The 13,359-nt window shown below is 40.9% G+C and overlaps 1 protein-coding gene across 6 annotated transcripts in view; it reads right to left on the reverse strand.

Moving 5' to 3' along the window:
• Window positions 1–834: 834 nt before the first annotated feature.
• Window positions 835–13,359, reverse strand: part of TBC1D9 (TBC1 domain family member 9) — a 60,356-nt gene continuing 47,831 nt past the window's right edge. For 5 of the 6 annotated variants that reach the window (XM_026074446.1, XM_026074444.1, XM_026074443.1 and 2 more), the window contains 5 exons: window positions 7,057–7,122; window positions 4,949–5,035; window positions 3,932–4,006; window positions 3,698–3,801; window positions 835–2,750 (listed from right to left, as the gene is read on the reverse strand). In XM_026074446.1, the coding sequence (XP_025930231.1) occupies window positions 2,025–2,750; window positions 3,698–3,801; window positions 3,932–4,006; window positions 4,949–5,035; window positions 7,057–7,122 (1,058 nt within the window). In that variant the 3' untranslated portion in view covers window positions 835–2,024. The remainder of the gene's footprint in view (window positions 2,751–3,697; window positions 3,802–3,931; window positions 4,007–4,948; window positions 5,036–7,056; window positions 7,123–13,359) is intronic. The other variant, XM_026074442.1, reaches the window with a different exon arrangement.

Raw genomic sequence — 13,359 nt, forward strand, 5'->3', positions numbered from 1 at the left:
GCTCAAAAATTGGCAGCTATTTTTTGCAAATTGACTTTATATATACAAATAGTGAGATGGTAAGTCTCAAAAATAAATACGTATTCACTGAATAGAGCACACCCTAATCTGTTCTGTCACTTGTTAGAGTTTTGAGGCTGACATCTCAGCTTCCCTATGAAAAACATTCTATTATTTAAAAACTTAAAAGCATGCCTAATAAGCTGTGGCAAAACACAGATGGTCTATAAAATATCTGGGGGGGGGGGTCTTAAAAAGTAGCAACAACTGTTGTTGCCAAATGAAAACATAACAGGGAAAAATAGTTTAATAAAACTGTGCAGTGCGAGAAGCTTACATGGGTTACTTGTTGCAGATGGAATTAAACACATGCAAGTGTTAAACAAAACAAGGCATGGAAACAGCAAATGTTTTTGTTCCGAAATCTGTTGTTGAAGTTCCAAAGTCATTTGCTTGTGTAATAAAACACAATCACCTACTTTTCCCTCTAGCATGAGTTTAATAGTTAAAAAATCAAATCTGTGCAGAGTGTATTTTATTTGTTCACATTTCCCTATTTGTGGTTAAAAACCACTTCATCTGACAGTTTAAAAGCGTTCTTTTAAAATAAAAGAATTAAACAGCAGCTTCTGCTAAAAAAGTCTGCAAGTTACATGGATGCAATGTACAGCAGTATAAAAAATCAACAGTATTCTACTGAAAATATTCTCAAAACAGCAAATAATGTTTAGGCATGTAGGCATGATTCTGAACTGAACAAATATGAATTATAAAACAGCTAACAAAATAAAAAAAAATTCTGAATATCTGTATAAAAGAAGCAAGGATTCAAAGTGCAGGTGCTCCAGTTTTCATTTTAACATACCATTCAGTAATTGATACAGGATATGATTCATTTTATATAAAGTGACAGTGTTCTCAGTAAGACTTAAACATTCAGTTACATTATCTTGCAGATTTTTTCATTACTTCTACTTTACAGTGTTGTAAATGAAGACTTATGCAATACAGGTTTTTAATTTCTTAATCTAACAAGGATATAATAGGTTGGTGGTAAAGGTTAGTTTTAAGAGCTAAGATATATATGCTGTAGATCCAGCTATAGAAGTATTTGTTATATTTAAAAACATCTTTCCATTTTTAAAAAGGGACTCTACCAATCTGTTTTAGTACCTGCATACACTGTCTTTGGAGCACAATAGCAAAGCTGCTAAGTCCACTTGCTGGGAATTCATCTCTGTGCAGGGTCATGGTGGATATTTTCCCTTGGTGGTCACAGCTAGAAAAGGGATTTCTCTCTGTTTGCTTCAGTGTAGCCAGAGATGGCCAAACCCTGGGAGAGGCAAATAGGCTCTGCCTTCTCTTGGAGTAGAAATTGTCATGTTTAACCACATTTGCCTGATGTACCAGCCAGGCTTGCAATGAACTTCTCACTTTTACTTGAGTGTACTTTTCTTAAGCAGAGGAAGTTAGGACCCAGGCAGATATCATTGCAGTGATCTTTCATATATTCAAGAAATAAAATATAAGCATACGTTAAAAACCATTATCCTCTTTGAAGAAGCTGTATGGAACAAAACTTATTCTTCATAGATGCTGCCTGGAACTTAATTTCACCTGAGGTCCTATTCAGGTTGACAGTGTCCCTTTAAAATTTAGGTACTTCCTATTTAATTTATTTTCAAGAATCAGACCTCTATACAGGTTCTGTTTTAAAAATGCACACAAATATTGGCATTAAGTTCACATTTAAAAATTGAGAACTAATCTTTACCATTTTATATTGACAGCAAGGTTAATAATACACACACTTCACTGACAACTGTTATTTTTTTCTGTATTTTGAATAAAATTTGCATTCTTGTAACATTTTCCACAGAGTGATTATACTTCAAGATAGTTAAGCTTGCACCCCAAAGTTTTCACATTAGTGAAAAGTAGCACATTTTGAAAATACCAGGGCCTACGCCAGGTACTAATAAATACATAATAAAACAAAATAAATAAAAAATAATGACTGCCTTTCATCCCGACATAGTAGAGATTTCATAGTCACTAGCCGATGTTATTGGTTTACCCATCATCCTTATGTTCTTAGCATTAGTAATCCTAGCCATCATGGACACAGGCTTGTCAAAGTACTTCACCAGTGCTGGCTCAGTCAAAAGGGAGGCTAGGAATTGCTCAAAGGTGATGGCCCAGTCTCTGTCAATGCTAGTGCTTCTACGAAGAGAAGTGGTGTGGTTGCTCCGTACCAAAACGGTGTCTTCACCTATGTCCTCGCAGTGCAGCTTTTCTTCCTCATGCGAACCTGCACTCAGTACTGAGTAGGAGGACATGGAACTGTCATCTTTTGTATCATCGTCGGAAATGAGCATGGAAGAACAGGCTCCATTGTCCCTGGGAGAGGAGTCTTCGAGCTTAATATCTTCCATCTGCATGCCCAGCACGTTGTCAGTGCCAATGGCCTCCTCATCGCTGGTAACGAGGCTGCCTTGGAACGGCTTGTGCTGCTCGAGGGGGTACTGCTGGTTCTCCTTCTTCTGGAATAGCTCGTTTTGAATAGCTTTGCTGCAATTGTTACTGCTGCTGTCTGTCTCTTTTGTGGGCTGAATGGTGAAGAGCTTACCAACCTCACCTATCTCCAAAAGCAAGCTTGTCACAGCAGCAGTGGCATGGTACAGATCTTGTTCACTGGGGTCTTCACTGAACATATTATACATTGTCTTGCACAGTTCAATGAACTGTCCCTAAACACAAAGGGAGGAAATATCAATGAGAGAGCAGGAAATAAATCCAGCTTTTGAGATCTAGTAAATCAGTTTAAAGGAAGTTTGGAATGGAGCCATGACACAATGGTATATGATTAAACTGAAATTGGAAATAATCTGAGTAGTCTAGGAAGTATTTTCTATAACTGGGCAGCCACATATGTTGTCTCTCTGAAGGATATTTAGAATAAATTGTTGAATGTTCCTTCCAACAAAGGACAAATTTATTTCTCTGCAACCACAGGAGGGCAACAGAGAGCAAGCAGTGAGATGCTCAGCATTCACTTGGGTGGTTTTCTTTGTGTGAAGGATGCTAAGTATAACTGGGGGTCTGATAAAACTAATGAGAAGTAATGAAGCAAGTGACCTGCAGCACTCTCTTAATTGGCAGGAGTAATCTAGTTAGATGTAAGCCTTTCAAAATTCAAAACTAACTAATCAGAAATAGGAAGGAGAAGATTTGCTTAGGGCTACCTAAAGTAGGAAGAWTTGTTCCATGGGGAATAAACCTTCCCTATGGGTTAATGGAAGGAACAGCCATCCCACTGGGTCTTTATCCTCCTTAGCTGCTATTGATCTAAGGGGAATGAGATTGACGGTATAAATTACAGAACACAGACTTCCTTTTTCAGGTAATGAGTATGCAACAGTGTATACTAGTCAGTAATATTCAGTGTCTTATCACTTTTTGACTGTAGATCAAAATAATACACTGTCATTCCTGTACGTGCATATCTCATTTTTGGGATGTTTTGGGAACTGAACTGGTTCAAGTATGTTGAAAACAACAAACTTCCATATTTCACTGACTGCTGCTTTAGTAAAAAAGTATCTTCTTCAGAACAAACCTCTATTCAGTGATAATATATTGAATATTTATTGGTATGTGAAAAAAGTTTCAAGTTTATGAAAAATAATTAATGTACCTGATTCAATTTGGGCAAGTCCTTTGCGTTTTTTGCTTTGGATTTATTCTCTTGGTTCCACATTCTCAGGTAGTGTCGATTCTCTTGTGAGTTCTTCTTGCCTACTGTTAACAAATTACCCAGAGGGATGAAAAGTCCATCAAGAGACCTTAGATTAACACTTTTTTTCATCTTCAAAGTAAGTATTTTTTCAAGAAATTAAAGACATAATTCAAATGCAGAAACCATACCTACCTTTGTCTGTTTTCAGACTCACTGTAACAAAACCATCATCTGCTCCTTGTTTGTTCCTGCTGTCTAGGCCAACAACTAGGAAGTATTACGGGGAGGAGAGAAAGAGTTCAGCAGGGTTATAGATACATACCTACCTTTCATGTGTACAGTGCAAAATAAAGAAAGTACTTACAATACTGAAAATATAAAGTAAAAATGACAGGACTAAACTATGATTAATGTTTTTGCTTATTCTTAAATCTGCTGAAGAATTCTATATAATAATATAAGTTCTTACACAAGGACCATCTTATGTTTAGTTTGTATAGTAGAATGACTTAGGCTGCGTTTGAGGCTCTAAGCAAGTTACCACAACACAAACAGATACCAGAATGATGTATGTTTAGTGATTATGTTAGTCCATCCTCTTTTAAAACTTAAACTACTCTTAAAACTACTATCGCTATTCTATCAAATGTTATCTGTATTTTCAAACAACCATCTTTCCCCCTATTGTTTGGAGGATGGGGAACACTTTTCTTGAATCAGAGAGAACTTAACCTCAAATATCTAAAGGAAGAGAGTGTCATTTTAACACAACAGAGATGACAGATAGCCAGGTTCCCATTAGGGCACAAAACATTTTCAAACACCCAAACTATACTTTGATACATCTATTGGCTCCATTTTTTTAGAATTTCCTAACATCTGTCATCCAAATATATCCTGAAGCCAATATATTTATTCTCATTCTCCATTAAGGCAAATATGCTGCACTTATCACAAAATTATTTCCTCAGCAACACACTGATGATATTATTTTGAAAGTACTTCTGCTACACACAATCCAGGGGAGCCCTCAGTGTACACACGCCCACATCTGTAAGGATATAAAAATACATACTAAGACTACATACTTCTTTTTACAGAAAATACTTCACTTACAGAGTTTAGTCCAACAAAAAAGAAGCTTTCTAAGAAGACCTGGTGTCTGAAATGCATTACCCTTTCTTTTCATGCCTGAGGCAAGATGCCTACCATGTGTACATTCTGGTGTGATGTCTTCAAAAAAGTACTGAGTGGCTTCAAAAGCAGAGTCCGGCTCTTCTTGCTCAGGGGACGGATCTAAGCAATAAAATAAAATTCTTTCATTAAAAATTCTACTGTTTAATTAAAAACTAGATCATATTTTCATTGATACATTTAGAGTTTTACTTTCTAAAAGTAATAGTGTGAGAGTGTGCAAAGGCAAGATGGTAGATCCTTTTGCTTAACTGCTATTCGATGAATTTAGGAAATGACTTATCCTGTGTGTAGATTTCTGCTGGGTTTATTTTACCTTCCTGCAGAGCCCCTTGTATTAGTCACTTGCTATCACAGAACAGGCTTCCTTTTGAATCTTTCACAATACTAATAAAAAAAAAAAAAGGAGTGTTATGAAGCCATCGGTTATCATGCCTCTAGTAAACCATGATATGCTGTTTGGCTGGATCAGTGGGGCTTCCACAAGGTCTTTGTTCTCTCGCTGTTGTCCACTTACTTTCCGTTCTCAGCTGATCTGGCTTTTCCTCAGGATAATTCACCTTCATGGCATAGGCCACAGTCCAGGGAAGCGATGGGAGCACTAGTACTTTCTTCCCTCCCTTTCCACTCCTCTTGCCTCTAGAATTTTTCCGCCTCCCCAGACTGCGACAAGAGAGCTACTGCAAACCACCGGATTCTTGTTATCTTCTTCCTTCCACAACTCACTCCCATCAAGTACTGCAGGTTTACTTCTAAGTTTCTTGGGAGAGAAATCTGCCGTTTTTGAAGGATAAGTATGTCTTACCCCATCATCTGAACTGATGGAAGACTATCCGTCTCCCCCTTGGCTTTGTAGCACTGAGTCTGTAAGCCTGGGATTAACTGGTATCTCACACAACTACTGGGCAAATCTAGATCTGAATCCAAGCTACTTGGACTAACTGTACTCAGCTTACTGCCCTTGGGGAATCATCTCCTTAAAACTCACAACAGATGAATCAACTGGATGTGGTAGTACCTTTTTACTGTCTCCTCCATATCCAGTACTGTCTGACTAACAAGTACCTATTTTCTCTCAGAGTCTTGTGTGCCCATCTTCCCATGTCTTATTTCCTGTACATTCCTCTATGCATCTCAGTGTGCCCTAAGCAGGGCATGAACTCTTTCCTAGCTGGACATGATCTATCATGATTTAGTATGAGCTTACCGATTCCTGAATACCAGAAGCTCCATTCTCAGAATTGGATCTTCTCTTAACAGTTCAGTAAATTTTTTTTTTTTTCATTCGGTTAAATTAGTGTATCACTTAAATCTACATCCAGCATACCCAACTGGGAGCAATCAGGGACATGCTCAAAGCATATCCAGGAGAATGTCCTCTCACAGCTTTTAGGCATTTTCATCAAAGGATTTAAATGCGCTTATGAATTAAAGAACCCAAGCAGTTGTAACATACTTAAATCACAGATTCAGCAGAGACAATAATAGGTTCTTAATGACACACTTATGACAAGACAGAGAGGATGTAGTTCCAGGATAGGATTTTCTTCAGGGGCAAAACTGTTTTGAGATGTTTCCATCCTTTTGCTACCTACTCTCTGAACTGCCTTTTTCACTTAGTTGAGTACAACAGTTTGAAGGGCTCCCTGGAAAACACATCTATGAAATGATCTTTTTTTTAAAACAAACAAAAGCCTCTCCCTACAAATAGTTGTACTAGCCCAGTGGGGAACCCAAGAAGTAAGCCTAGGGACAGAAGGAAGCAGCTGGGAAAGCAGGAACACATTAAGATAGCTTTACTGTTAAATAAAAGGTATTACAGTAACGAACCCTAAAGAAGACTGCATCTGCTATGCATGGGGGAAGACACCAACCCCAGGTAAACTGGCAAGTGACCCCTGTAAAAGGCCTGTTTGTGACAGGAGCAGAAGAGGCCTGCATGGTGCTTTCAGACTTTCTAATTCTGCCTGGTTAAAGCAGAAGTTCTTTTATTTTACTGCTGCATAAATAGCTAAAATAATTCCCACTACTTAATTTTTAATTTGGACAGCTAGTTGTAAACAACTCTGCTCCAAATTTCTGCTCTCACCAAGAAGGAAGCTATTTTAATATGATTTACTTACCAGGCAAAACATGCATTTTATAGAGTAGCTTCAGTTTCTCTGTGAGATCTCCATGGCATGCTGCACCTAAATAGCATTATATTCAACTTGTTAATACTTAGTATTCAATACCATTCTATTTATTATCACTATAATATTGCATTTTTAGAAGCTGTTACTTTCACTCAGGCAAGCATTGTTCTCCCTTTACAGACAGATCATAAGCCAGTCAGTTGATTTCTAAGATCATGCAGTCTGCAGTAGAAATAGGAAAAAATACCTGTAGACCTCCTTACTCCAAATTTTTTACTTCAACCTTGGATCCTTCACTAAATGTCTATTTTGTAACTCTCAAAAATAATCTATGATCATCACGTTATCACTCAAAGGCCTCTAGCTAAAAGTTAAGACAACCTTTTGTGCGGACTTCAAGCTTTCTGATCTGAGGATCCAATAATAGCATCACATGATTCAGAACAATAGGACATTTACCACCTCCCACCCCAAAAAAGCAGATTCAAGCAAACATACTATTAATCACATCTTAGTCAAGGGCGACACTGATATTTATGTAATGCTCTCTAGTGCTATATTCACCTCAACTAGCATTTTTTTCTGAAAATTTTTTGAATTAGAATTTTTGAATGATTTTTTTAATGAAATCTAAGCAGTCTATTGTAGGCCCTCTTTTCAATTAATTAAATTGATATTAATTTTAAAATACTGAAATAACCTATAATCAGACATCTTCATAAATCATTATGATAAATAATTAATAAATCAATGAATTGACCTTCACTAATTAGGTTAAACAGAGATTTATTTTACTTTACAGATTACCACATCAAGCTACCTCTGCTATGCAAACTACAGCAAGTGTGGTTTGGTAAATACTAACAATTACAGTCTATTGTAAAGCTGAAGACTGCAATAAATACAGCTGTTCGGCCAAAGAATTGGGTGCATCTACATTAGCCATTTTGCATGCAACTTGGTCCTTTTTAAGTGCAAAAACTCCTTGAATCCGTATCTGGTGGGGCATATTGGTGTGTCCCATCATGCAGAAAAAGATTTCTCTTCTGGTGAAACTACTGTCTGAGGTTACGCAGCCAGGTACTAGGTGGTGTACCCTGCTGGTAAAGGGGACGTGAAATACCAACACATGGGATGGGCTGTAATTCTGCACCCTCCAGCAATGGCTAGGGATGCATGCACCAAAATAAGATTCAGGGCCTAGGAACAGGACTCTGGTGACATCTGTTTGTTTGTTCCTCTCCCTACCCTAGACACCAGGAGAACAAATATTAAGCCCTTTCTCCTCTCTGTAGGCAACCACAAAACTTTATTTTGATGGAAGCCCTGATTTCTTTTGTGTGATTTTCTAACTAAAGCTCCACCTCAGCATTCAAAAATGTACACTAATGAAGACAACACAATGCAGGACAAATCTCCCAAAGCCATCATCTGGACTCCCTCAGAGACCACACTCTAGGTATCTCCCAGGAGAGGGCAGAAAGTTTTATGAAAAGAACAGCAGCTTACTGGCAATCTGCAGGAACTGCCMGACAGTTGGCTGCAGGGGTTTACCCAAGGACTGGGGACTAGGACAGCATTAAATTTAAAAGAAATTTAGGCCACATTGATAGAGACAAGAGACAGGAATGTACTTCCAGTAACTGTGTCCCTATGATGGAGAGTTAGAGGAGACCTTTGGATGGGAGGATGTCTCAGCACAGGTCCCCACACTGCACTGCCCATTGAGGATACAGGGGTCATTTCATGGGAAAGCCCGGAGAACTCAATGGCCTCCTGCACTGCCCCAGCACCCCCTGAACCACAGCACTGAGGACTCTGTCCAGGGCCTGTGAACAGCACTGGGAAGATGGCAAGACCATTCTCAGCCTCAGTGAGAAACACTCCCTCCTCCCCAGGCTGCCACAGTGGAGTCACAGGATGGACAGATGTTCAGCCTTCAGCAAATCTTGTCTTTTTGCAGTGCAGCTCTCAGATGATACATTGCCAGCCTTTATTCACAAATTGTGTTTGTTTCATGGTGAGAAAGGAAATCATGCTTGGAACAGAGCATGACTACACCCTTAGAGGTTTTCTACCTGAAACAGCAACAGTGAAAGAAGTCTTCTTCACACAGTAACCGATGTCCTCACACATGCCTGCCCTTAACCCTCCCTCTCAGGACTTTACCACCACCCCTTTTCATGGTGTGACTAGGAACAAACCCTGAGCCCCCTTTTTGACTATTCTTCCCTTACAGCATACAGAGGTGTTCGGTCTTTTCTGAACATGTCATACGTAACAGTTTTCCTGACTTCTTTGTGGCCATTACAAAGTAATTAATCAGGTTAGAACTTTTTTTTCTGTTAATATAAAAACSAGTAGCAGTATACAAGTGTTAATCTCAGTTGCCCCTCCTTTGAACACAGGTGGAGGCGTGAGAGGTTTTTGTAGAGCAGTTACCTCCCTGAAGGGATTAGAGGAAGAGCGGTGCAGTTAACACTCTGCTTTCTGAATGTCCTCCTCTTATGTGTGCTCAGAGTTGGGCTTTTTTTTTTTTTTTTTGAGGGGGGGAAGGGGGTAGCACTCAGGTACTCCCCAAGAAACACTGTTCACAGCGCTGACTTTTGCGCACAAGGCTGCTGTGAGTGCTGCATACACCTGCAGCCAGTGGTGGGAGAACTGCCTGCTCCAAGAAGGGAGCACCACACAGAAATGAACACATGATGGGAGTTGGGGGGATGCCTTGACTCCACAAGGAAGTCCCACTAAAGGATCCTGAGTCAACAACTGATGTACTATAATCCAGTGCGGCATCGGGGTGCAGGTGAGCTTCTCCATGTGTGAATACGCCAAGTAGCTCATAACCAGGGCTGGCAACCCCTTCTGAGCTGCACAACTCCTAGAGCTAACTAATCAAGACCACTCTTCTATTTGGACTGGTAGCAGCATGGCACATACAGGAAAAAAAAACAAAAAAAACCACAGACAAATCATCCCATCTCTGCTCATTAAGGCCCTAGAGGCACTTGAAGCAGGAAGTTCTTGAGCCATTTGCCATAAGGACTATGAAAAGGAAGTAGGGATGACAAGCTGCAATTACAGCTCTCATGCCCCAGGGCTTTCATGCTGACATGGAAGAAGGGGCCAAGCAGCCATGCTGGCACTCGCAGCAGTCCTTTTATCTCCTCTTCATGGAGCTCCAGAAGAGAGATGCTTCTAGGGAGCATGTCCTTGTGGCTACATGGAGTGAGGCTATTGAAGGAAAGACGTGAAAGGAAAACGTTTCAGGAGGAGCCATGGTTCCTGCAGCAATCAATAAGCATTCCTCCAGACAGGCCATCCAGTCAGTTTTACTGTCATATAGCTACTCTGCAGCCGCAAGAGAACAGATGTTACTGCTGTTCTAAAGAGGTTTCGATGCAAGGCTGCATTCAGAACTGTAATGATTAAATGTTGTTACACAGGGCCACTGAAAGGCAAATTGGGAAACCTTTTCCCTCTCAAAGAGGATCAAAATTTAAAGCTGGGGAAAATGACAGGCTGTCATGAAACAAACCATGATGGACTGCAAGATGTTGGTCACTTACAGGAAATAACTCCTGTCATGCTCAAAAAAAAAAAAGGGGGGGGGTGGTCAGGACACTATGAGCAGTTCTCCACCTCCAGCAAAACCCTGTTTTCCCAGCACAGTGGCAGGCGCACACAACTTCTGCTCAGAAGCTTCCCCAAGGAAGCTCCTTTGGCTTTCTGATACAAGGGGCAATGAAAGCCCAGGTTTTCAGGAATTTGTCTTTCTGCCTTATAGGGGAAATTCCTATGCAAGTCCTCCTCCTCGCTGCTGACAGTACTGCGCTCTTGCCATGTGGCTGCTGCCTCCCCTGTGCTTAGCTTATCTGCTCTTCTCTCTCCCCTTCCCTTCAGACCTGCTCTGGCATACGTTGGCAGCTCCATCCTCTTTCAAAAGAGGATTTTTCCAGACCCTGCCTGCTTCTGCCTCTTTCTACCCAGCATCCCAGCTCCTCCTTTACAGTTGTTTTTTTCTTCTAAAGCTTAATGTACATCTCCCTCTCCTCAGCTCATGTCCTGTCCCTTCTCCAGTTTTCTTATTACACAGAGCACAAACTCCTTGCTTCTCTCTTGCTGCTAATGCTGCTTCTTTGTGCCTGCTCCTCCCTGCAGGCTGCTTTCAACTGTGGGCAATCCCATTCCGCCCTCAAAAATCCGCTCTCAGCCGAGGTCTGTCATAGCATTTCCTTCCCACAAATCGCAGACCCTCCTCTTTCCCTCCCCTTTCTCTCTTGCTGCCATCTGGCTGCTTTGCTCTGTCTACTCACTCCTCCCCTGAATCCTTCTCCTTGCACAGAATGGAGCCCCCCCCACCCCCACTCTCTCCTTGCTGATGCTGCTCCTCTCTGCTACATATGGCACAATCCCTGCTCCCCCCAACCTTCTCCCAGTGGCTTATCACAGCTCTGCCTCATGCTCGCTTGGTGAACTGTCAACCACATTCCTCTTCTGCCCCCACTCTCACTCCTTCCTTGCATTGACTTCTGTCTGGGTGCAGACTACTAGCCCTGAACCCTCCTATTTGATGAAGGGCCAGCTCCTGCCTCATCTTTGCTGAGGCTTGCAAACTCCCTTTGTTGCAATATTGACTTCTGTCTCTTGAAATTGTTCTGCTTCAAGACTTGTATGGGCCACATTCTCCATTAATGACATTCAGCCTCCCTGTCTGCACCTCCATTTCCCCCTTTCTCCGGGGACTTCCATTCTGCAGTTTCACTTAGTTTGCAGGCCTGGCACCAGCACATAGTTATTGATTTCAGAAGTAATATATGCACTACCTCACTAGACACTTTCTCCTCACATTTTATAGGGACACATGTATGTGGGGTGTCAGCAGACTTCTGAAGGGATCAAATGCACTTTTATTCAGGGGCAAATAAAACTAACAGACTTACTCTGTTCCTCCCTCCCCTCTCCATTCTTTTATACACATACATGTAAGTTTTTCAATGGCAGCTTCTTCATAAACAACTAAGGGATCAAAAGCTGCCTCTCTCCCCTTTCCAGAACTGGTAGCACTGGCAAAAGGTATAAGCTTATAGGGAAAGTTTAAGGAGCAGACAACAAAATGCAGTGTCACCAAGAGATGAACACTACAGAAAAACATACAAAAGACTTTCCCAAAGGAAACACCTTGGTTAGAAGTAATCACATCATCAATCACAAAAGTTGCAGGTAATCTTTGTGTTGCAAGTCAGAGGTCAGGGATATCAAGTCCAATGCACAAGACAAAGAGATGAGAGGAACAGAAAAATATTTTGGGGAAATCATTTCACCTTTAACTATAAAATGCAGCCAGAGAAAAAGTTCTAGAAGGGTAAAAATAATCTCTGAGAATTAATCTTGCATCTATCACCACTTCCTGTGGTTAACCTTCAGTTGGTATCTTGAGCGCCTAGCCCTTCTAAGGAACCATGCCCACTACAAAAGGTTGCACTAAGCTAGGAATGCAGCTACTGCAAAGACTTGTTTGTTGTAGTCTGGATAGAGACTGTAAAGGGCACCTGCTAACCCACAAAGCATCTGGCATGTTGGCACTGAGCATGTCCCACAAACATCCTCTTCCTGGATTAAGCCTTCCAGATGCACACACTCTTCACTGTGGCATGCAGAAAGAATATGACTGAAATGGTGATATAGGATGTGATTATCTGGGGAAAGCTGCATAATTCAGTGGAAAAGCAGGTAGGTCTTACCAGTCACAATACAGATGGCAACACCCTGCCATTTTTAACTTTTTGATTGGTAACTGTCCTCAACAGTATCCACTGAGTTTGGAAAACCATGGAAAGAGAAGCTATTCATTATTTTCTTTATATCCCTCTCAAACAATGCTGAGAAATATCATGTGGATAATAGTCTCAGATACCTCCACAATAGATAGGAAGGTTGTTTCAGACTTGCTAATGGCAAATTGATTAGCTGCTGACTCATATAAACTAGATGTTGCCAGAAATCAAAGAGACACTCTCTTTGCAATGGGAACAGGCTCCCAGAATCTTCTTTACTAGGGCAGCCACAGTTCTAGTTTTGAAAGCTGCTCCTCTCATGCAGAAGTCTTGCACTCACAGCTCATGGTGTGATCCCACTAGCCCATGTTCTTCAGTCATGCTTGGCAACTGCTGGCAATGCTCTGGCCACAGCTAGATTTCCACAAAAAAAGATGGAACCTGAAGATGAAGACCTGAAGCTGAAGAACAGGTTTAGTGCCCTCCAGGATGAGGAGGAGATGGGCATGGCTGC

Source organism: Apteryx rowi, unplaced genomic scaffold, assembly GCF_003343035.1.
Source record: "Apteryx rowi isolate R43461 unplaced genomic scaffold, aptRow1 scaffold_389, whole genome shotgun sequence".
NCBI lineage: Eukaryota > Metazoa > Chordata > Aves > Apterygiformes > Apterygidae > Apteryx > Apteryx rowi.